The sequence below is a fragment of the Heloderma suspectum genome, chromosome 15 (assembly GCF_057233095.1).
Source record: "Heloderma suspectum isolate Gila_16-S chromosome 15, 16-S_ref, whole genome shotgun sequence".
NCBI classification, from domain to species: Eukaryota; Metazoa; Chordata; class Lepidosauria; order Squamata; family Helodermatidae; genus Heloderma; species Heloderma suspectum.
In genome coordinates this window covers 10,055,073-10,077,964 of record NC_139472.1, presented here as the reverse complement: position 1 = coordinate 10,077,964, position 22,892 = coordinate 10,055,073, and the positions used below count along the sequence as shown (strand labels likewise).

Here is a 22,892-nt window from a genome sequence, read left to right as displayed (position 1 = left end):
TAGACAGGGCTGTACCACTGGAATGTGGGCCCCGAGAGCTAATCTGAACTGAATATAGTCTTCAAGCTGAAAAAGGTTCAACACCTCAGCTCTGGAGTGACAAACGGATTTAAAACAACGATTCAGTGAAAAAGCCCCTCTTGTGCCAAAGGAACCAACGCTCCTCTACAATGAGGGGGCTTACGGCAGTCACGTTCAGAAGAAATATAGACCTGAGACAGGGAGACGTAGTGATTCCATTTGGCAATGGAACTCTTTTAATGGATTTTCACCTGCTTTGATACAGACACAGACACGCACGTGCACACAATTATTCCAGGTGTCATCCTGAGATATAAAAACTGAGAAAGCGGATTCCAATGCATGGAACCTTGGCCCTCCCTCCACCAGCAAGACGTCCGTGTTTTCCTTGACATGATTCCAGTGAGACTGTGGCCCCCAGGCAATAGAACACCTCCCCATCATCCTTTGCTTCAGCGTACAATGGTCTGCCATGTTTTCTTCCTCTTCGTCTTCGCTTTCTCACCGCCCCCCGTCCCGCCAGCCAGGAAGGTATCTCATACGGACTTCCCTAGAGCAAGAGGCAACGGGCGGCTCTTTCCTGGTTCCACGCCCTCGGCTTTTAGCCACTCCATTTTCTGTTTGTGCTGTTGGACGGCGTCGGCCACCCGGGCGTCTATCATGGCCTCCGTGAGCACGCCATCCTCCGAGGCGTACGCTGCAGCCTGAAGAGGGAAGAGGAAATTAAAAACTCCTGTTTGAGGTTGCTCGAAAGGCCCCAGGCCCCCAAAACAAACTTTCCCAGAGCATGGCAAAGAACAGGCTTTTCAACCCCCTTTGAGGTTCACCTCATTTTTTTGGTCCCAGGATTGTCCAATGCTGGCCTGAAAAGCTGCCCTTCCCCAATAAAGGCATTTCCAAACGGAGACTCCAGTGTGAATGTGTCAAAGCAGAATTCATCAAGATCTTTGATTCTGTTCTGTCAGGCTTGAAGAGAGACAATGGTTTCCTGCCACACTGTACAGCAGGGGGGGACCTCAGACCCGGGGGGGCAGACACGGCCCTCCGGGGGGGGCAGACACGGCCCTCCGGGGGGGGCAGACACGGCCCTCCGGGGGGGGCAGACGCGGCCCTCCGGGGGGGGCAGACGCGGCCCTCCGGGGGGGGCAGACGCGGCCCTCCGGGGGGGGCAGACGCGGCCCTCCGGGGGGGGCAGACGCGGCCCTCCGGGGGGGGCAGACGCGGCCCTCCGGGGGCTCACCAAAAGGCCCCATGCCACTTTCCTGGGCCTTGCTCCCTTTCCCCCTGCTATTGATCACATGGTGCTTTCCTGGCTCCTGTGCAGTTTATTCCCCATTAAAGAACAGGGAATAAACTACTTCTCCTAAGGCTTATTTACTGGCAGTAAGAGCTTTAACCTAAAATATGCTGGCATTTGGGGTTTTTTTTTGGCCCAGCCCCTTTTGTCATTGGTCCTGCCCACCCAGTGGAGGCTGGGTGAATGCACTCTGGGTTTCAGTCAGAAGTCTAAAGGAGCTATCTAAGGTGCTGAACCTATTTGGAATCCAGGGGTCAGCACCTTGGAAAGCTCACAGAACCATAGGGTGGGAAGGGGCCCACAAGACCATCGAGTCCAATCCCCTGCTCAGTGCAGGAAGCCTGATTCCCAGGTGGTCTCCCATCCAAGTACTAACCAGGGCTGACCCTGCTTAGCTTCCGGGATCAGATGAGATTGGGCGCATCCAGCCCTTTGCTCAACATCATAGAATCATCAGGTTGGAAGGGGCCTACGAGACCATCGGGTCCAACCCCCTGCTCAATGCAGGAAGCCTGATTCCCAGGCGGTCTCCCCTCCAAGTACTAAGCAGGGCTGACCCTGCTTAGCTCCCGAGAACAGGCACATCCAGCCCTTTGATCCTTTAGAGTACAGGCTGAAACGCGGAGCGGATTCACTGACATCAGAGCCACCAGTCTCCACTGATCCCATCTATCAGCATTTCCCAACCTGGGGCCTCCAGAGAGCTGTTGGGCTTCCAACTCCAATGGCCATGCCGGCTGGGGATGATGGGAGTTGTAGCCCAGCACCTCTGGAGGGTTGGGGAAGGCTGATCTGTAACAGCGAACTCAATTCTCAGTGCCAGCCTTTAGCCAAAACAGCACCCCCACACACACACAAGAGGGAGGCATCTGCAGGCTTTGAGGAACACCCAGGTTTGCAGAAGTATAGTACAAGGAGCCTTTTTGAAAAACGAGTCCTAAAAGAGGGGGGACACCCCAAAAAGAGTGCGACAAGGGACCAAGCACGCTCAGCGGGTATGGAACACTGACAGATCCTTAGGGCAGAAACCCGGAAACCCGGGGGGAGGGACAACGGAATGGAGTAACGTGGAAACTGGCTGGCTGGCACCCTGACCGTGAGCACGGTATGCTGCAAGCTTGCGTTGCAGGCCCCATGTGTAGAATTTTAATTTTTGTAGACTTGAGCGCTTCACAGCCTGATGAGGCTTAGGTGCCCTTGCCTCGTGAGAGCACTTTGCTGCGCAGTTGCCTGCTGAGGATGCCCGGGGATTGCAGCCCCCGATTTCTCGGGGCTGTTCAAGCATGCCCCCCGATGCCTGCCGGAGCTGTGAACATGGGTGCTTGCTCACGGGGCGTCGGGAAGATCCAGCGCTTGGAGAAGGCACGTCGCGTGTGCTTTCCCTTCGGCGTGGCCTTTTGGGGAGGGGAGGGTCACGAAGAAGCCGGCTCCACCCCTCCAGCGCATGCCGCCGACACATTTTTTTATTGCCGAGGCTCCAGCTGGGGCAGTGTGTTTCACGCTTGGCTGGTTCTCTCAATGACTTTCTAAAAATAGACCTGCCTGGGGCCCCGGCTGTCAGGAAGGCGAGTGCGAGAAAGCAGCTGCCCTCTCGCCGGAGAAGCTCTCCCTCGTCAAAAAATGAAACACTTGGGCCTTGGTGGGAGGTGAGTGCCTTGTCAGACGGGGCTGTAACCTGTTTTCTCGGCGAGAACTGGCAGACCAGTCTCTGCTCACTTTGAGATTTTCACACTCTCCTCCCACCCCACTTTATCATTCCGATCATGAGGGCTAGAAACTTTGCCCCTAAGAAAATTAACCGATCAACAATAACGGAGTTCTTACAACAACAATAACGGATAATGTGCCCACACATAGGGCAACTGTAGGGACACCAAACCGCCACAGCTATGTGCTCCATTGGACACCAATTCCTTTACACCAGGAGTAGGTAACCTTTTTGGGCTGTGGGCACATTTGGCAATTGGAGGAAGTGTCCCAGGCACCATTGCTAAATGGTTGCCACAGGAGTGGCAAAGGACAAGGAACCTGTCCCAAAGACAGAGTACGAGGCAGAGTTGGGGACTGAGCAAAACACACGGAACAACCCATTTGAACCCAGTTTTCAGCACCAACAGAAACCTATTTCACAGCAAAGCATGTTCCCCTTTTTGTTAAAAGTCGGAGGGGAAGGGTAACTTTGGCCAAGAAAGGTGTCGGGGGGTGTTGCGTTGATGCTCCCAGGCTCCATGTTGCCTGCCCCGAACCACCTTCTGTACAAGGCAACGAAGATTTTTTTAAAAATCACTCTGCTGTGCATTTTACTTCAACCTGTACAAAGTGTGCAAATTACGCAGATTTGCATAATATTTCTCATTTGCGTATTTATTCTGGCCTTGCTAGTCCTTATCAGGAGGGGCAAAGAACTACATGGGGGCACTCAAGCCCCCCTCCACTCACACTACCACAGGACACCTCACTTAGCCAGTCATTTAGCTTCTGAGATCCGCCAGGCCTTGCTTGCCAACTTCCAAGTGTCTTCTTGCAAACTCATAAGGTCCAGAAACTTGCATCTCTAACCAGCGTAAACTGAGATTCTCAGGGAGAACAGTGGAACCCTTCTGCCCCAAGAGCACATCCTGAACCTTTCCAGTGCCCCCGTGGGACAGATTGTGCCGTAGATATATAAAAGTCTCGAGTGTTTGGCCTGAATTTGCAAAGCAGCAGACAACTGGCATGTATGAAGCAGGGGTCCACCGTGGCGCCCACGGGGAGCTCCAGCGGCGCCCACAAAGCTCTCCCCTCCCTGCCCCCTCCCCTAAAAATAGTTTAAAGAAAAACCTTGGAAACGTTAGGCCTCTGTCCACTGGAATACAGCCTCCGAGAGCTTCTCTGACATGGAATCCGGCCCCAGGGTGGAAAGAGGTTGGACACCCCTTCTCTATGCCATGCCGGCTCCCCCATTGCTACTCTTCAGTGTCAAAAGCCTCCTTCTTATTATGCTGGATCTTCTTCCAGTTCTCCCCAGCCTCTTATGCAGATGAGGTCACTTCATGCAAACGTGTATTTCATTTACATAATACCCAGTGCCGGGAGCCGGTGTGTGCAGCAAAACAGACGTGGCCATGGGGCTGAAGGGCAGGGGCAGGGTCCCAGTGCAAAGGCCAGTCTCTCAGCCCCGGCACATATGCTTCCGACCTCCCTGAACGTAGCAGCCAAATCCTCTCTCCTTGTGCCATTCCCCCTGCGTGCGCACACGCCGCGCATCTGCCTCACTTCCTTTTCTTTCTCTACAGCGCTTTAAACAAAGCACCTTCCCTGCAGCATTCGGTTAAAACGCATGCTGGCTACTATTTTTCAACCTGGAACTTCAGAAAGAAAAGTATCCCAAAGCCATTTTGAGCCTGGGGACTCCAGAAGGGAACATACTGCCTTGTGGGTTCCCAAAGCTGAAACACATGTGTATAAGCCAGCCAAAAGGTAAGCGCTCTGAGTCGTGGAAAGGTGGGGCGTCGAGATTTCGGATAAATAAAAGAAAAGCGATTGCTTAAGAAAAGGTCAGATGTCTCACGCTTAAGAACAGCCTTCCCCAGTTTGCAGTTAGGAGGAGTGATACGTTGAAGGGAGGGGGAGGGGATGTAGCTCAGCGACAGAGCACCTGCTTTTCATGCAGAAGGTCCTGGGTTCAAATCCTGTCATCTCCAGACAAAGAACCCTGCCTGAAACCCTGGAGAGCCGCTGCTGCCAGTCAGTGTTGACCATACTGGACTAGGTGGACCAAGGGTCTGCTCAGGATAAGGCACCTCCCTATGTTGCTATGAATTGCACTGAGCAGGGGGATGGCCTAGATGACCTCTAAGATCCCTTCCAACTCTTTTTTTAAAAAAGGTCTATGCAATCTGTGGGATTAAGCATCAAGTCAATTGCATTCTTTGTGGGGAATGCAGACCTCTTTCTCTCAGGCTGAGCCATTGTCCCCAGCAAAACTCATTACCCCTCAGATTATCAATGGACACTGCTAGCCGGTGCTGCTAGGGCTTGACTTTGGGGCTGAAGTCCTGGGGCAACACCCTGGGGGCGACCACGCAGAGAGCAGCAAGTGATGGGGCAGTATGTATGTTCTTAGGAAACTTGATTGTTTTAAAAATTAATTTAAGACTTTTTAAAACAAGGTGCCCTTTAAGGCGGGACAAAATTCCCAGCCTCTAAAAATTAATGCAGCAACACCCTGCCCCACCCCACCCCGAACCATCCCTTTTTCTTTTGAAGTATGCTCACACCATCTCCCCGGCACTGGTGCGAACATCTTTCAGTCAGGGCTTCAGACGTAAAGGAAGGGGCCATGGCTCACTGGAAGGGCATCTGCTTTGCATGCAGCAGGACCCAGGTTTGACTCCCACCATCTCCAGGTAGGGCTGGAAAAGAATCCTGCCTGAAACCCAGGAGAGCTGCTGCCAGTCAGTGTCGACAATCCTGGGCTAGATGGACCAAGGCTCTGACTCAGTCTAAGGCAGCCTCTGGAGTCCCTCTGAAGCTTGCAGTCCAACTCAACTGGAGGGCTGAGGTTGGGGAAAGAGAATCTGCCGGTATCCTCTAGAAACCCGTGGGAATTGTCTGTGTTCCTTGATCCCACACAAAATGCGGGGGTGGGGAGGAGAAGCCCCACCATGGGGGCTCAGCGCCCATTTAAAAAATAAAGATGGTTGCTAGAGCGGGAAGAAATGCGAGGCTGTACAGGGGTGAAGTCTGCTGAAGAGAGAGCAAGACGGCTGAATAAATGATCAGAAGGCGGGCTTTGGGCTGCAGATCGCTCCTTGCTCTTCCCGAGGACCAGGAGAATGACGGGAAATACACGCAGGCCCAGCTCAATTTGCTGGGTTTTATACAGGTCGCAGAATCCAGCTTTTCTTGCAGCAAAATGTACTCACGGCACTGAATTTAAAGTTGCACACATGTGTCTTTATTCAAGTTTAGGGTCGTTTGCACGTTTGTGTACAGCACAACACTCGGCATGTCTACTCAGAAGTAAGGGCCATTGAGTTCCGCGGGCTTAGTCCCAGGGAAGTGAGAATAGCGGTCCTGGAAAGACGCCCACAAAGATGACCAGGCTGCAACCTCTTTTTTAGTAGCTGGCTTAGTAGCTGCATTTCTCGGCTAGCTGCAGAAGAAGGGAAGCTGCCTCCTCCACGGCCAGCGTGGAAACACAGGCCGCCCGCCTCTTAGCATGCTAGTCAAGAAAACTGCCTTCTATGACAAGGACTGGTGGAGGAGGGAAGAAGTGATCCCCGCTCCCCCCTGCTTGGTCCCTGTGCTGGTCGCCGACGAAGGGGCCTGAACCAAACACACACCTGGAGGGCACCAGCTCAAGGACAGGCGGCACATGGTATGTCAGGGTTGGGGAACCTCTGGCCCTCCAGATGTTGTGGGACTCCACACCCATCATCCCTGGCCACTGGCCACATTGGCTGGGGCTGATAAGAGTTGGAGTCTAATGTAATCTGGAGGGCCACTGGTCCTCTGCCCCTGGAGTATGTGGCGCTGGCCTCAGAGCCCCGAAGTCCCCATCATCTCATTGTTCCCTCTTTCCTTTCTTGAAGCAGGTTTCTAGTCCTCATTGCCCATGGGAGAGAAGCTTGGAGGAGAAATTACGAAGATAGAATGATAATCATAGGTAGGAAAGGTTAAGGTGTCTGCCAGGCTGATGTTTTGGAAGCTAGAGGGGATGTCTCAAAGTAAGATCTCGGGCCAGAGGGACTGCTCTCATAGCTCCCTGCCTCTCTGGATCATGAGCAGAATAGTAAACATGAAGGGGGTGTGTGGTGGTGGTGGAGAGCCTTAGTTCAGCAGCAGAGCCTCTGCTTTGGATGCAAAAGGTCCCGGCTTCAATCCCCAGCATCCAGGGTTGGCTGGGAAAGTCCCCTGCCTGAAACCGTGGACAGCTGCTGCTGCCAGTCAGTGTTGACAATACTAGCCTAGATGGACTGAGGGTCTGACTTAAGTTGTATCGCTGAGAAAAGGGTACCAGCGTGTTCTGCTTTTATCGGTGCAGAACTTTAGGACGCAGAGCACCAGATAATTTGCTTCTTAGATGTAAGACAGCTTTCCCCAACCTGTGCCCTCCAGATGTTTTGACTTCAACTCCCATCATCCATACCCAGCATGGCAAATGGTCAGGATGGGAGTAGTCCAAACTATCTGCAACACCACAGGTTGGGCAAGGATGCTGTAAGAGATTGTAAGCACAGAGACTTGGGTTTATTATATATTTATCCCATGTTTCCTTCTGCAGGGGAGCTCATGTGTGTGTGTGTGGGGGGGAGGGGCATGTGTACATGGGGAAGTATCTGACGGTGTCACTCCGCAAACTCAAGGGGCGCTAGTGGAGCTCCGCTGAATCCTTCCATCGCCCAAGCGGTTGCCTATTATGCCTGCACAAGAATGAGTTTCCACTCACGCAACGTCATGCGCGCTAACAGGATGGCACAGCTGGATGCTGCCCGTGGCGCTCCCCTCGCCACTTGCATCCCCAGAACAACCCTGCGAGGTACGGTGAGGCGGAGAGAGTGGGTGACCGGCCCAAGGTCACCCAGTGCATTTCACGGCTGGAAGGAGGATTTGAAGCACTCCTAGCCGAACCAAGGCATGGGGAAGCTGTGGTTCTTCAGACGTTTCTGGACTCCCATCAGCCCCAGCAAAGGTCAGGAATGATGGGAGCTGCAGTCCAACATTTGGTTCCCCGCCCCTGCCCTACCAACCCAGTACACTACACTGAGTTTTTGGTTAAGCACGAATGGCCAGACGACTTTTGTGTGGCTGTGTGTGGAAGTTTCTGATGTCTGATGTGGGGAGGGAGGGAGAGAGAGAGCAAGAGAGAAGTGGGGGTTAGTGCTGGAACGGGGGGGGGTTGTTGATGGTGGAGGGGGTGGAAGAAAACTAATTAAAAGGAATTAGAACTATGAATTGGAGGCAAATTAGGCAGCAGGCGTAAGCAGCAATTAAGCCTCCCCCTCGGGATTAGTTCGAAGGTGCGCCACGCAAGAGACCAAAAGCGGTGGAGAAATTGCTCCCATTAAGCAGCTTGGCTCCGGGAGGAAGAAATGGCCGCCTTTTTTTTACGTTCCGAAGCGTGGGCTAAAGAGGCTGTGAACTTTGCCTGCCAATTAAAGACTTCTTTTTCAGAGCGTTGCAATGCTTTCCCGGGGCTGACCGGGAAGGGGAGGGAAGAGTGGCACGACTGGGGGGAAAGAAGTCTTAAAATACTGCCGCAAGATGTCCATTTGTGTCAAGGCTGTTTGGAGGACGGGCAGGAACGCACCTAGCCTGCCACAGCTGCTGTTTAGCGGCCCGTAAAACACAAGCGCATGGAGGGGAAAAAGGAGACGCCGACGCCGCCCCCTCGCGCTCTCCGTTTCCCAGTGCTGTCCATCCCTGGCGCTTTCTCCAGACCTGCAAAGCCAGTCAGGTTTTTATTCGGTTACTGGCCCACCTCCCCTTAAGGCTCAGGGGGAGTTTGCAGAGCTGAGCCGAAACCGTTTGAACTTTCGGCACACATTTTTCTGAGTGAGAGAGGGTACAAAAAGGACTGCCCCCAAACTGGGATGTCTTTCGGGGGATTTCTCAAAGAGTATTGCAAAGGGCCCACATATCACTGGTAAGTGGTAGTGGCGGTAATGTCTTTAAAAAAAAATAAATTCTGCCACTGCCTGTGGTGACACTGGGGTGCCTCATGATGGCTGGCTACCATTTTTCTCTCCCAGAATGCCCCTGGAATGACAACACTGCTGCCAAAGCCTGCCCCCTGCCAGAAATTCCTCAAGAATTGCCCACCCAAAAAACAAAGTATCCCACCGTTTCCTGTGCCTGTGAATAGGGTGAATTTGGGAGGGTTATTTTGTCTCGACACTACAGTGGACGGGGCATTTGGGGATGGTGAGAAACAGAGAAGCCAGACTCCCGACATTGTGACTAGCCATGTCCCATGACGGCCGTTGTGTGGTGCCCCCATGACATTTAAAAAAACGCTAAGGTGCAAAAGGTTTGGGAACCCTGCAGCTCAGGCGTTTGTGTGTGTGGGCAGTTCTACAAGATCACAGAAAAAACCCACAGAACATAGTGCTGAGCACAGAATTCCAGCTGAGGGGAATCTTGGCTTTCTGTTCTTTTCAAATGTAAGATTCTAGTCCTTATGACTGCAATGATATGCTTGGAATCACGTGAAATCTCACAAGCTGTGTGCGTGTGTTGGGGGCGGGGAGCTCCTTTGCCAGTCCCCTGACTAGTAAAACTAGGATAAATTATGCAAAACAGGAAAAGATGTCCACAAATTATGCAAAACGTGAGAAAAATATGCATATTTGCACCAAGATTTGGAATGCCTAGGTGCAGAATTGTAATTGTAAGCATGGAGCGTACGTAGTTATGTTACAGTCTAAAAACAGCACACATTTAATTAAATCAGATTTTGGCCTAGTTGTAACTGAGACGGTCAACCCATGCTTGGGTGTTACCACTTCAATCTATGCTCACAAGACAAAACATATTCCTGCCTATAGAAAGCAAGTATGTCAGAGAAAAGGCTAGACTAGAACCTTGTTCCTGGACATCTAGTTTACTCTGTAGAAGGATTTTTTAAAAAATATGGAGGGGCATTCAAACATGCGAGGCCCCCGCCTCCAGTCTGAAGTGGTACAGCTCAGACACAGCTATACAACCTCCATGACAATATGGATTAAAACCACACTCCTAGATTGAAAAAAAGAAAAAAAAATCAAAGCAGCAAGCCACAAATTCTCAACAACGCCATCTGGCAGCAAGGAAAGATGCCTCCTGCAACCTGTCAAAATGGCACAACTCAAAACCATATAAAACGGAACTGCATTTTGCAGAGTTTACTGTTCCTGCTAGTTAGAGAGGGGTACAGAGTTAGGGCTGGGCTCCAACTCCTCGACTGTGCGGCTCAGATGCGGCTATGTACTGGTATATATATGCCGGACTGGTATATAGGAACAGCTTCCCAGTGTATGTCTTGGAAGTAGATGAAGTAGGTAACTGGCTCTGCCTGCTGAGCCACCAATTTGTATCTAGCTCTACAACCCCTCCCAACCATCTGGGGTTCCAATAACAAAGTAGATCCCGCAAGCCTGAAGTCTGTTACAGAAGACCTGAAATACTTTGCTCATGAAAAAATAGAGGCCTAAATCTCAAAGACAGAGAGAGACAGAAAGAGACAGAGAGAGAGCGTGGTGTGAACAAGAGGTGTGTGGGTGTGAGCAACAGAGAGGTGTGTGTGAGTGTGAGCAAGAGAGAGAGGGGTGTGTGAGTGTGAGCAAGAGAGAGAGGGGTGTGTGAGTGTGAGCAAGAGAGAGGGGGGTGTGTGAGTGTGAGCAAGAGAGAGAGGGGTGTGTGAGTGTGAGCAAGAGAGAGAGAGGTGTGTGAGCAAGAGAGAGAGGGATGTATGAGAGAGAGGTGTATGCGTATGCATGTGAGCAAGAGAGAGGTGCATATGAGCGAGAGAGGGGTGTGTAAGCGAGAGAGAGGGGTGTGTGAGAGAGAGCAAGAGAGAGAGGGGTGTGTGAGTGTGAGCAAGAGAGAGAGGGGTGTGTGAGTGTGAGAAAGAGAGAGAGGGGTGTATGAGAGAGAGGTGTATGCGTATGCATGTGAGCAAGAGAGAGGTGCATGTGAGCAAGAGAGAGGTGCATTTAAGCAAGAGAGAGAGGGGTGTGTGAGCGAGAGAGAGAGGGGTGTGTGAGCGAGAGAGAGAGGGGTGTGTGAGCGAGAGAGAGGGGTGTGTGAGTGTGAGCAAGAGAGAGTGAATATGAGGTAGGGGTGTGTGTGTGTGTGTATGTTAGTGAGTGAGAGAGAGAGAGAGAGAATGAATGAATATGTGTGCGCTCACGCACGTGTGGGTCAGTATCCGGGAGTGCACGTGCTCGTGACCTGCACTGCTTGGAGGCAGAGCCTCTGACCACTGCAAACTCACTGCCCAGCTGGAGAGCCGGCCAAGCAGAACTACTGCAGGCTCCCAGACGCAAGAGGCTCCGCTCTGCCGCCACGAGAGCATGCTGTGGCTTGTGGCTGCTGAATGAGGTTTTAATGAGAAAACGTTACTCGGAATGCAAAGCAGGGAGGGGGGCATGTTTGAAAAAGCAGCTCCCTGGGCCCCCCACGGCCAACACCAACAAGCGGCGGGCTCCGTGCTGCGATGAAGGAGAGGAGAAGGGAAGGGGAGCTTCATGAGAAATGACGCAGCCTGAGGATCTCTGGAAAGGAGCCCAGCGGCCGCTTCGCTGCTGCCTTATCGGTCCCTGGGGGCTGAATGCGCTAAGGCAGCTCAAATGCTGCATTTTATCAGGCCAGCTTAGGTGGGGGCAAGCAAGTGTGCAAGCTTGCATGTTCCACAGAATGGTTAGAACAGCAAAGAGCAAGATTTCTCATGAGAATCAGCAACGCGGGTCGCTCAGCAAGCACGCTGGCTTTGCCTAGTGTCTACAAGCCCCCTCCACACTTCCATTTCCGCTGGCCTTTGGTGGGGTAGAACAAGGGTGCAGAACTTTTTCAGCCTGAGGGCTGCATTCCATTTCAGAGATGCCCTCGGGGGCTGCATGCCAGTGGTGGGTGTGGCCAAAGGCAAAAAGGGCGGGGCCAGAAATGCCAGCACATTGTAGCTTAAAGCTCTTACTGCCTGTATCTTAAGCCTTAGGAGAGGCATTTCAACCTTTCAGAATGGAAAAAAATGCACAAAAACCAGGAAGCCGCCAATGATTGGTGGCTGAGGGAAAGGGGCGTGGCTAGCGAGGGAACCAAGGTTCTGCATCCCTGTTAGAAGCTGCTGGATCAGTGTGTGACTGTCCCATGTGGTGAACCGCTGAAATGCATGTGGCTGCCTTCGCCGTGAGGTGTCCTCAGGCCCCGGACTGACTCCGCCCACCCTGTTTGTCCATTGGATTCTCCTGGGCAGCAAGGAGTATAAAAGGGCTTCCTGATGCGGTTGGGCCTTGCTTGAACAACAAGATCTTCTTGAGCTTGGGTTGTTCTTTGGTCCTGACTTCTCACTTGCTCCTCAACCCTGCCTCCTGGTTTGGTTCTGACTCTTCAGGCCCAATTACCGGCTTGTCCCTTGACTCCTGCCTCAACTCAGACTGTTGACTAGATCTGACAGCACCTTTCTGCTGAAGCTCCTGAAGAGACAGTCGGCGGCCATTTTGTATTATCAGTCAAGAGTTGGAGACAGTCAGAAGTGATATGCATCAGAGAAATTAGACAGATCTGGGACTACAGGTCCAAGCTCTCCCTCGGGACGACATAACCGAATAGTAGCCTTGGGAAGAGAATTTGTGTTATGAAGGCCCCACAGGTATTGATAGGTCAGAAGACATCTCTGTGGTGCTTAGCAGAGATGGTATGTCTGTCTTTTTCCAGGTGCTTAAACTTTACAGCCCTACAGTTCGCTTACCCTGAAGAACTGTCAACTTGAGGGATGGGCCACCTGGTGCCTTTCAGATTTTTTGGATCACAACATCCATAATCACTGACCATTGACCATACTGGCCGGGGTTGATGGGGCCGTAGCCTAAAATGTCTGAAGAACTGCCTGCCCCTGGTCTACTCCAACCTAAGCCTGCCCGAACACTCTGAGGTCACATTCGGAGGTCCTCTTTTGGGCGCAACCACCATTTGAGGCGAGGTGGCTGGTGACCAAGGAGAAGGCCTTCTCAGTTACGGTGTCTGGTTTACCCCTGTGTAAGCCGGGGTGGGAAAGCTGTGACTCTCCAGATGCTGTTGGACTACAATGTCCATCATCCCTGACCAGTGGACATGCTAGCTAGAGCTGATGTGAGCTGAAGTCCAAAACATCTGGAGGGCACCATGTTCCTCACCCCTGAGGCAAGCAAATCACAGTGCTTTCTTCATTCCTGTGGGGCAGGGGGGCAGAAACTCAGTTCTTGGGCCCAAATCTAGCCCCCTTGGGGTTCCCCAGAGGGCCATGCTCCCTTCCCCCAGCTCCACCCTGTCCCTTGACCACTGATCGTTTGGTGGATTTCCAGCTTTTGTGCAAGCCCCCGCCCATTGTACGAGGTTTAAATACTTCCCCTAAGGCCTAATTATGAACCTGTGCACACTCCGGGAGAGAGCGGAGGACAGGAGGGCCTGGCGTGCTGTGGTCCATGGGGTCACGGAGAATCGGACACAACCTAACAACAAGGCCTAATTACTGGCAGTAAATAGGGATGTTCATTTCTGGGAAATCCGGCCTGTTCCACAGCATGGCCAACTCAGCTTGCATTTGTGAGCTCAGCTGTGGGGTTTTCTCAAGACCCGGACACTTTTTCTGTTTGTTTTTTTTAATTCGCGGAAAGGACCAATGGTGCAAACTGCAGCTGCGTTTTGTGTAATTTGCACAAATTTTGGCCACAATGTGTGCAAATGATGCAAATTGCAGCTGCAATTTGCGCAAATGTCTATTTCTGAAAATTAAAAAAAATTCAGAAAATTCGCTAGCTGGCACGACTCGCTGCGGACCAAGTCAGGCCAGCTAGTGGAAGATGAGCAGATGCCTGGGGGCTGAGCCAACTAAAGCCCGTCGAGCTCCACCCCCAGCCAGATTCCTCGGACATCCCTAGCTAGTAAGAGCTTTACGCCTCATTTGCCTTAGGCTCCTCCCACCACTGGAATGTGGCCCCTGGGCTGAAAGAGAACATGCTTGCTAGGTGGAAGTCACATTCTTTGATCTAGAAGGAGCTTCACCTGATTCCACATGGGTGTGGTTGCAGTTCTGGCTACCGAACGGACAAAAGACCACTCTGTACATGCTCTAAAGATTCCCTTTTCTTCATACTTTCTTCAAATTCTCTCAGCTGGCATACAAGCCTATTTATTATAGCGGCACCCAATGCATTGCAGCCAGCCACCCCAAAACTAGCTGATAATGAACAGCCTTCCTCGGCTGGGTGAAGGCAAAACTGCGTTGACAGTGAGGTTTTGCAGTTATGCTAGAAGGCGGGATTTTGGTCTTACCTGCCAGGCCACCGCGAGCTGAGAAATCTCTCGGCCAGACATGCCTTCCGTCAGCTTGGCGATCTCGGAGCACTTTTTCCCGTAGTCAAACTGAGCAAGCTTCAGGCGTCTGAACATGAAAAAGAACACGAGAAGGTATCAATGTGGTGTGGTGGTTGCAGCAACCTTCTCCAATGTGATGCCCTCTAGAGGTGTTGGACTTCAATTCCCATCAGACCCTGCCAGCATGGTCAATGGTGCTGGGAGTTGTGGTCCCAAGCATCTGGAGGGTTGAGGTAAGCTGAATTCAAGTGTCAGACTGGTGACTTACATTTTTACCAACTTTAAAAATGGAATGTCACATTTTGAAACACTGTAGACCAGTAATTTGGATAAGACTGACCTATATGTGGAATTTACAACAAAATGTTGCAGCATACCCCCACTCCTACAAGTACTACTGTTCAGGGTTCCAGCTAGCCATTCTAAGCAGGAGATTCTAATCTCCACCGCTGTTCCATGTTTCTTTTCCAATGATCACACTATGCTCTGCAGCTATTGAGCATGCTTAGTTTTTACTGTGTTGGGTTTTGGGGAACATGGGGGTGGGGAGAGCAGGGATGTTGCCCCTTTAGGTTTCTCCTTTTTAAAAGGTTGTTCTTGTTCTGCAAACCTCTGAGCATGCGTGGCATCTTCCCCTCTTGTTTCAGAGCAGGTCCTGTTTGGGCTACAATTCTGTTGGCACTCACCACCCGAGTTTGCAATTAGAAGGAATGATATGTTGAAGAGAAAGGGAGGGGATGTAGCTCAGTGGTGGAGCCCCTGCTTTGCAGGCAGAAGGTCCCAGGTTCAACCCTCGGCATCTCCAGGCAGAGCTAGGAAACAATCCTGCCTGAAACCCTGGAGAGCTGCTGCCAGTCAGTGTCAGTAATACTGAGCTAGATGGACCAAGGGTTTGAATCACTATAAGGCAGTTTCCTATGGATGTAAGGATAAAGGTAGCCATACCCCTTCTGCGTGCCCCCACCCTAGAGCCCACAAACCAACAACCATAAAATAGCATCAACAAGTGTTTACTGACTGCTTGCCCTCTGTGGCTGGTTTTAGGACGTGCTTGTCGAAATACATCCGGACCAGTCTCTCCCTCTCTTGTAGACCTGGCAGCTTAAAGTGAACCATTTCATCTATCCGATCATTGATGGCCCAGTCAAACTGCTCTGGCTGGTTGCTGGCTAAGACCAGCATGAACCTGGGGAAAAAAGAAAGCGCAGCCCTGTGAGAGGGATTCCACGACCACCCGGATTTTTCTGTCCATGATTCTTCCTTCTGAAAGCAAGTCAGTTTCATCCGATTCCCCGTCCTCTGGCTTCACACCAGAATGAGTTGCAAACATGCAGACGCAGAGAGCCTATAGCACTGCTCAAACGCAAATTACCACAAGGCCATAAAACGCACCAAACACACATTAATTCGCGGGTGTTAAGGGGCACACGGGACCCGTGATGAAACTTTGTTGAGACGCTGCTGTGCTTGGCAAACAGGGAGCCTTTGTTCTCTTTCCTTTGCTTGCACCTTATTATCTAAAGTGCCTCTGCAAAACCGCCCCCCCTCGACCAGGGATGCTCGAGGGATTCAATCTGTGTGAATCCTGATGCCAAATGACCCGATCCACACCTACCAGACAGATACACAGATTAGAACGTAAGTTCTCGGCTCCAAAAAATGTAGCGAAATATGATTCAATGGGTGTATTTTGAGTGTAAATCCATTGGGAAATGTTTATTTAAATACATATTTGAATGCGAATTTTCATGGAGACTAAAATAATTAAATTGGAGATTAATGAGAAAGTAGGAGAAAATGGAAGAGTGGATGAATGGAGGAGAACATGACGTGAGCCTGAAATCTGCAAATTCCTAACTGCGACTTTAAGGAGGTCCTGATGTTTTGATAGGCCAGCTTCTTGGAAATGATGCTTTAGACAACAGCTTGCTTCCCTCTGGCATATATATACCTATCCCCAAAATGCCCTTCCTTCTTTTTAGTGCAGGGGTGGGGAACCTCTTTCAGCCCAAGGGCCGCATTGAATTTCAAAGAAGCTCTCGGGGGCCACATTCCAGTGATGGCGTGGCCAAAGGCAAAGGGGGGTGGCCAAAAATACAAAACATACCAGCGCCTATTGTACCTTAAAGCTCTTCCTGCCAGGAACTAAGCTTTAGGAAAAGCATTTCAACCTTTTAGAATGGGGAAAATGGCACAAAAGCCAGAAAACCCCCAAACGATTGATGGCTGAAGGAAAGGTGGTGGAACTGGGGGACCCCAGGAGAGCTGGATTTGTCACCTAGGGCTGTAGTTCCCCACCCCTGCTTTAGTGGCACAGACACCTGGAATGGCTCACCCTTAAAACTCCTTGAATTAGAGGGAGGAAGAATTGAGGGGCCATCCAGCCCAAACCCAGGGATCAAAAAGACAGGGGCATCTTCCCTCCACTGATCAGCCTACCACTGCGTGCCACAAAGAGAGGAGACGTTTCATAACGACAGCGGCTGCGTCTTTTCCTCCCTCCAGCCCATTGTCGGCAACTTGACTTTAATGAAGTCGTTGACGGCGCTCCTGGCTTAATGGCGCGTTATGATTTGAAACGGCCGTTTTTAACGGGAGCCGTCGGAACAGCGCCACTCTTGCCATCTGTCAAGCGCCGGGCCCCGCTGGGGGCGGCGGGAGAGAGGAGATGCGTGGTCTCTGCATTCATTTGCACCTGGCAAGTTTTCAGATGCCCCATCTCTGGGTTTCACACGTATGCAGGGAAGCGGTCCTGCAGCTCCCAAGGCCCCCAGAGCTCAGCGGGGCCTCAGGGTAGGTGTATCAAGGCGCAGCCCCAAATGTTTTTCCAGACAAGAAAAAGGGGCAGCTCTTATTTATACACACCGTCCTTCTACCGTGAGCAATCCTTCGCGTTTTGTCCTCCCAGTAACCCTCTGAGGGAGACCACTAATAACCTATAAAGAGAAGCATGCAACTTCCTCTGGAACTGTGCCCACACCCCACTACAGATGTTTAAGCAAAACACACAAGCCACCCCAAAATATCTGTTCAATGTGGTTAAATAAAATGTAGGACCTAGCACAAATGGAGAAATTGCAAATGTATGTAAAATTGAAGCAGAGCTGTTTTCAAGGGAGAGAGCTTTTATATGATTTGAAGTCCTTTCATATGGTATTGGTTGGGATATCAAAACACTGGCTAAATTTAAAATAGTTTGTTGCAAGGATAATATCAATTCTGTTTTAAGTGCACTATAACACACTGGCTGGGTTCAGACAACACAACAACTCACACTTAGGGTTGCGTATGGGTAGAGTGTGGGTGGTTGTTGAAACATGGGTTATCATGTGGGCTGGCTGAGCCCAGCCGAGAAAACAAATCATGGTTTGTTAACCACAAACAAACCACAGTTCACCACCCAACAACAAACCATGGGTCCTCTCCATGGGTGGTTTGTGGTTAACAAACCATAGTTTGCTAGCGCACCTGGGTTCAGACAACACAATAACCCACATTTCAATAACAAGCCATGCTTCAACAACAACCCACACAAAACCCTTGAGTGTGGGTTATCGTGTTGTCTGAACCCAAACATTGTTTTATACATTTTTGTTTGATGGGACATCTTTGGTTTGCCTCAGTGTTTGCTTAAGAAGGGCACATCCGCAAGAAGACTTAAAAACACAACAGTGGGCCACAGGGATTTTAGTTAAAAATAGAAACAAAAAAGAAGCCGGCAATGCAAAATTGAAGCCTACCCACTCTTGGTGTAGCACGTCAAGATGCTCTCCAGATGTTCTGAACTACAACTTTCATAAGCACCAGGCAGCACGGTCAATGGTAAGGGATTACGGGAGTTGTAGTCCAAAAACACCCAGAAGGCACCAGATTGCCTGCCTTTACTGAAGTGGATAGTTAGACTTGCCCCAGGGAGAGTTCCAAGTTCAAATCCAAAGTTCAAATCTCTGCTCAGCCCTGAAGCTCTCTTCTTAGGCCATAGCTCAGGGATAGGGCCCCTGCTTTGCATGCAGAAGGTCTCAGGTTCAATCCCCGACATCTCCAGGTTGAGCTGGGAAAGGCCCCTACCTGAAACACTGAGGTGATGCTGCCAGTCAGTGTTCAGAATACAAGGCTAGATTGGACCAAGGATCATTCAGTATAAGATCCTCCAATATCCATCTCCATGTCACATTTAAAATACATATAGATGCTCCACTCCAAAGCTGTGGAAGGGTGAGGTGCGAGAGAGAAATGTGCATAGCAGCATTTCTTGCTTCAGCTTTGTATTTAACTTATTAAACTGGCTAACAATTCAAGGAGCAAAACACAAAACAGGTGTGAAAATGGTGGTGTAACAAAACTTTAGGGGGACAGTAAAAACCCTGAAAAAGTTTGAGGAGGCCTGTGAAGGTTTGAGGCCTACAGAAGCAAAAGGAAAAATGGTCAGGCTTAGAGGCCTGGGCGTTTTTTTTGGGAGAGGGTATCTCTGAGAGGAGTCATTTCATTTCCTCGGCTAAGTTTCAGTTTCATTTCCCCAGTTAAGTTTCATTTCTTCAGGTTTGAAACAGTTCTGAGGGAGGAGGGCATATAAAGAGAGTGAGAGAACCAGTAAGAGGAGAGTCAGGAGACCAGAGCCTGAAGAGGGAGCTGGAAGAAGCAGCCTAGAGGAGTCTAAGTACAGCTAGGGTAAATGAATGTGCGTTTTGCCACTTTCATTTTTTCTTTTAAGGTCTTTTGTATCACTCAGCTCTATTGTGTAAATACCTGTAGTTGTGCTTTCTTGCTTTAAATTTATCAGTAAACTTTGTGGTTAAACCCCAAGTGTCTGGTGTATCAGTCATCACCACATCTACAGCCTAAACCCTACTTTATTAGGAAGGGGAGGTTCAAAAGAAGGTGGGACTCTTAAGGAGGCAAGAAATCCTTAAGGAGTTGCTCAGGAAGTCCAGGTCATAAGGGGACCCCTGACAGGGTCATCCCCTGCTTGAGCTTCTGAGGAACTCTGCCTAGGCAGCCAGCAGCCATTTTGGAAGAAGAAGACATGGCAGACATTTTGTATCTAGCCAGTCGCTCCTCAAAACCGTAGTAGTAAACATCCAGGATTCAGATTTCCTGAAGGGCTTCCTAGAAACATAAAACTGGCTATATATATAAAAAAAACACTTTTTGGACAAAAGGTAGAGTTGCCCAGTGTGTACTATTGTGGCATCGGGCAATCAGAGTCCTTTTCCTATGCTACTGGTTAAAGGGGCCTAGCCTGCTATTAACAGCTGTTGACTGACAGCACAAGGGAGACTGTGGTTTTGCTGGGGCTTCTGGGCTGGAGTCTGAGGAAGGCCATGCAACCTCCCCAGGCTGGAGAGGAGCTGTCAAAACAGGCTCCTCTCCGGGAGTGGAGCTCCCAGTTTCAAGGGCAAATGCCTCCCCCGCTCTGATATTTCCTCAGAGTCCACAGCCTTGTTCCCCAAAGATGGGGAGCTGGACCCTGGAGTCATGACAGCCCGGATGAACTCAATTCAGGCTGCAATCTGGGAGCAGGCCCCACGAATCACTGTGGGACTTGTTTCGGAGGAAACCTGCACAGGTCCACGCTGCAACGTCTGCAGAGCGCTTCTCCAGTCTGTCTTAAGACTGTTACAAATGGGGACTTTCCCATCAACATCTCCTTCCTCTCTCCCCTCTCTTCCAGAGCTCCGGCCCCAGTAGCTTTGTTTTGGCTTAACATCCAACCCGAAGAAGAGCCCCGTGGAACCCCAAAGCTTGCTCACTGCTTTGCGACGTTTTACTCAGCCCTGACCAAAGTCTTCCATGACTGTTGCTTTTAAAAACTGCAGGGGAGTGCTTGATGGATGGAGGCTGCTGTTCCTGACTCCCCATCCAAACAGCCATGTTGCCAGGCTGCTAAGAACTGATGCAAACACCCCCCACCCCCGATCTCACCAAAATGGTACAGGGAAAATCAGTGGAGAACATAATTTGCTGTTCTTGAGGTTGACAGAGACTCGGGGAACGTGGAAGATCAAGTACTCATTACAGGCCAGTGGGTGCGCGAGAGAGACGGGGCCCACAGCTCCTCCCCAGCCTGAGGAACTTCCTTACTTGTTGCTGTGCTGTCCCGTCCTGTGCAGGAAAGCGTTCAACGTCGCTCGCAGGTCTTCGCTGATCTTCTCCTGCAGGACAGCAAAAAGAAGGGAAAAAAGGAAGTGACGTAGCAAATGCTCTTCAGGATGAAAGCTCTATCCAAAGGAAAAGTTCCCCAAATGTGTGTCCTCGTTTGAAGAGAACCACACAGAGTGGCTTGTCGACGCTCATCCAGAAAGGTAACGAGACTCTCCAATCGATAGCTCCGTCTACACAAGCATAGAGGAGGCGGCGACACCACCAGACGTTGCCCTGGGACCGCGGAGCCAGAGGGAGCACACTCTGGCTCCATCCAACAGCCGGGGGGCCACGGGCTGATGGGAAATCATGGAGGATACGGCTATCAATGGGTATTAGTCACGATGGCTATATATTACCTCCAGTACTGGAGGCAGTGTGGCTCTGAATACCTGTGAACACAACCAAGGAGGTGCTATCGCACTCGTGTCCTACTTGTGGGCTTCTGGCTGGCCGCTGTGCGAACAGAATGTTGGACTAGATGGACCTGTGTTCTGATCCAGCAGGGCTCTTACCGTCTAATGAGGTTGCAGCCTCTGCCTCCCAAAAAGAACAACGCGGCAAGGAGAAGACCAGCCTTGCCCCATTCGTCGGCCAGAGAAGGGGCAGCTGCGGAGCGTGCTTCCCCTCTCCCTGCCAGAAACAACCCTCAGCTCCAACACTCAGTCGTCCTGGTACCGAAGAGCTGAAGGGAAGCACGCTCCGGCCAGGGGATCTGCATGGGCTAGTTGTGGGCGTGTGCATCGTTACAATCTATTGTAACCCAACCTGAGGATCATGCGACAGAAAGGAGGGTTCCAAAACTTCCGCATACACACACAGAAGCAAAGGCATGTCTGCCTTTGCTTTGCCTCCCCCTCCAGTGGTGGAGTGGGTGGGTCAACCGAGAACAGCGAGGTTTTGGCAAGGGTCACGGGGCTGGACTCATCACATCTCAGACTGGATAGCCATCTCTGCTTTAGGGGAGGGTGCCTCCAGATGCCCTGGGAGTTGTAGTGCAGCACAGCCAGTGGTGAGGGATGCTGGGAGTTGTAGGCCAGGACAGCTGAAGGCAGTGGAAGCTGGTGGTTCCGATGACAGTGGGGCTGTGAATGGGCTCCGACTTCTGGTCAGAACGCTGAAGGAGCTATCCAAGGTGCTGAGCCCATTTGGGGGATACGGTCCAGCACAACGGATAGCTCCTTTAGAGTGCGGGCTGGCTCGGATGGAAAGCCACAGCGGATGCTGACTGCCCCACTGACTGAGGAGCCACCAGCCTCCACCAGCGGGAGGGACACAAGTTGCCCACCCTCGCTACGAAATCAGGCACATAAGCAGCCTTTGTGCACGATGTGCCTTCAAATGCCGCTTCCCCGTCGGCCACAATGGCCGTTGCTTTTTGGGGCCTCAAGGCATGCCGGGATTCGTGTGTGTGTGTTTAAAAAAACTAAGCTATTCCCGATGGCTCATAGGTAGGTAAAAACATTTCAGCTACTAAGCCTAAGTATATATCTGTCAGGGTTGTCAGGGACAAGCGGGAGATGGAGGGTGCCGAGAGGAGGCGCCCAGCCTGCTTGGCGCGATGTTGACAGCTATGCCCCGATGTCCCATGGGAAAGGGGCGGACTTTTGCCTCCTAGCCCTTAAATCCAGAGGTTTCCTGCCTCTGTCCTCCAAACGGAGATCAACTGATTTCACTAAGGCTAGCAACTTTGGTAGGCAGCTCTCTAAAGTTTCCCTCATTAGGCTCATGCAATTAGCATCTGTAAGCGTCATTAGGTTGAATGGAAATAAAGCCTTGGAAAAGAGCCCTATTGTCTGTGTGTTGATTCTGGCTACTTGAGGATTGCAGAAGGCAGCAAGGGCGCTCCTGACAATATCACTGGAATAATTGCATGTTGTCTCCCGGCCCCCCTTCCTCTGTTCCCTTCCTTGTGCCTACTGCCCTACGTAGATGGAACAACAACAACAACAGTCTACATCAGTATCTTTTTTAAAAACCACACACCAATAGTTAAAAAGGTACTTGCCCAGGATAAAAAATGAACATAAGAGCATAAGACGAGCCATGCTGGATTGGATCAAAGCTCTATGTGGTCCACACAGTAACCAGCCAGATGCCCTAATGGGAAGCCCCAAAGCAGGGCGGGAAGCCCCAAAGCAGAAAGCCCCCAAAGCGCAGGAAGCCCCAAAAGCAGGGCATGAGCACAACAACACCATCCCACCTGTGTTCACCAACAAATGGTATTGAGAGGCATACTGCCTCCAATGCTGGACAGTATAGCCATCATGACTAGTAGCCATTGATAGCCTTATCCTCTGTGAACGGTCCCCCATCACCTCCACGGAGATGCCATTTCTGAAACCTACAGCCCCTTCTTCCAAGAGGAAGCCCCCAGCTGGAGCCTCTGCCTCCATTT

At 51.0% G+C, this 22,892-nt stretch overlaps 1 protein-coding gene across 1 annotated transcript in view; it reads right to left on the bottom strand.

Annotated features, from left to right (window-relative positions):
* Window positions 1–223: 223 nt before the first annotated feature.
* The window catches only part of ATAD3A (ATPase family AAA domain containing 3A), a 59,196-nt gene continuing 36,527 nt past the window's right edge, over window positions 224–22,892 (bottom strand). Inside the window, exons 13-16 of the mRNA XM_084822131.1 lie at window positions 20,435–20,505; window positions 15,372–15,539; window positions 14,312–14,420; window positions 224–725 (exon numbers count right to left, since the gene is read on the bottom strand). Of these exons, the coding sequence (XP_084678257.1) occupies window positions 558–725; window positions 14,312–14,420; window positions 15,372–15,539; window positions 20,435–20,505 (516 nt within the window). The 3' untranslated portion in view covers window positions 224–557. The remainder of the gene's footprint in view (window positions 726–14,311; window positions 14,421–15,371; window positions 15,540–20,434; window positions 20,506–22,892) is intronic.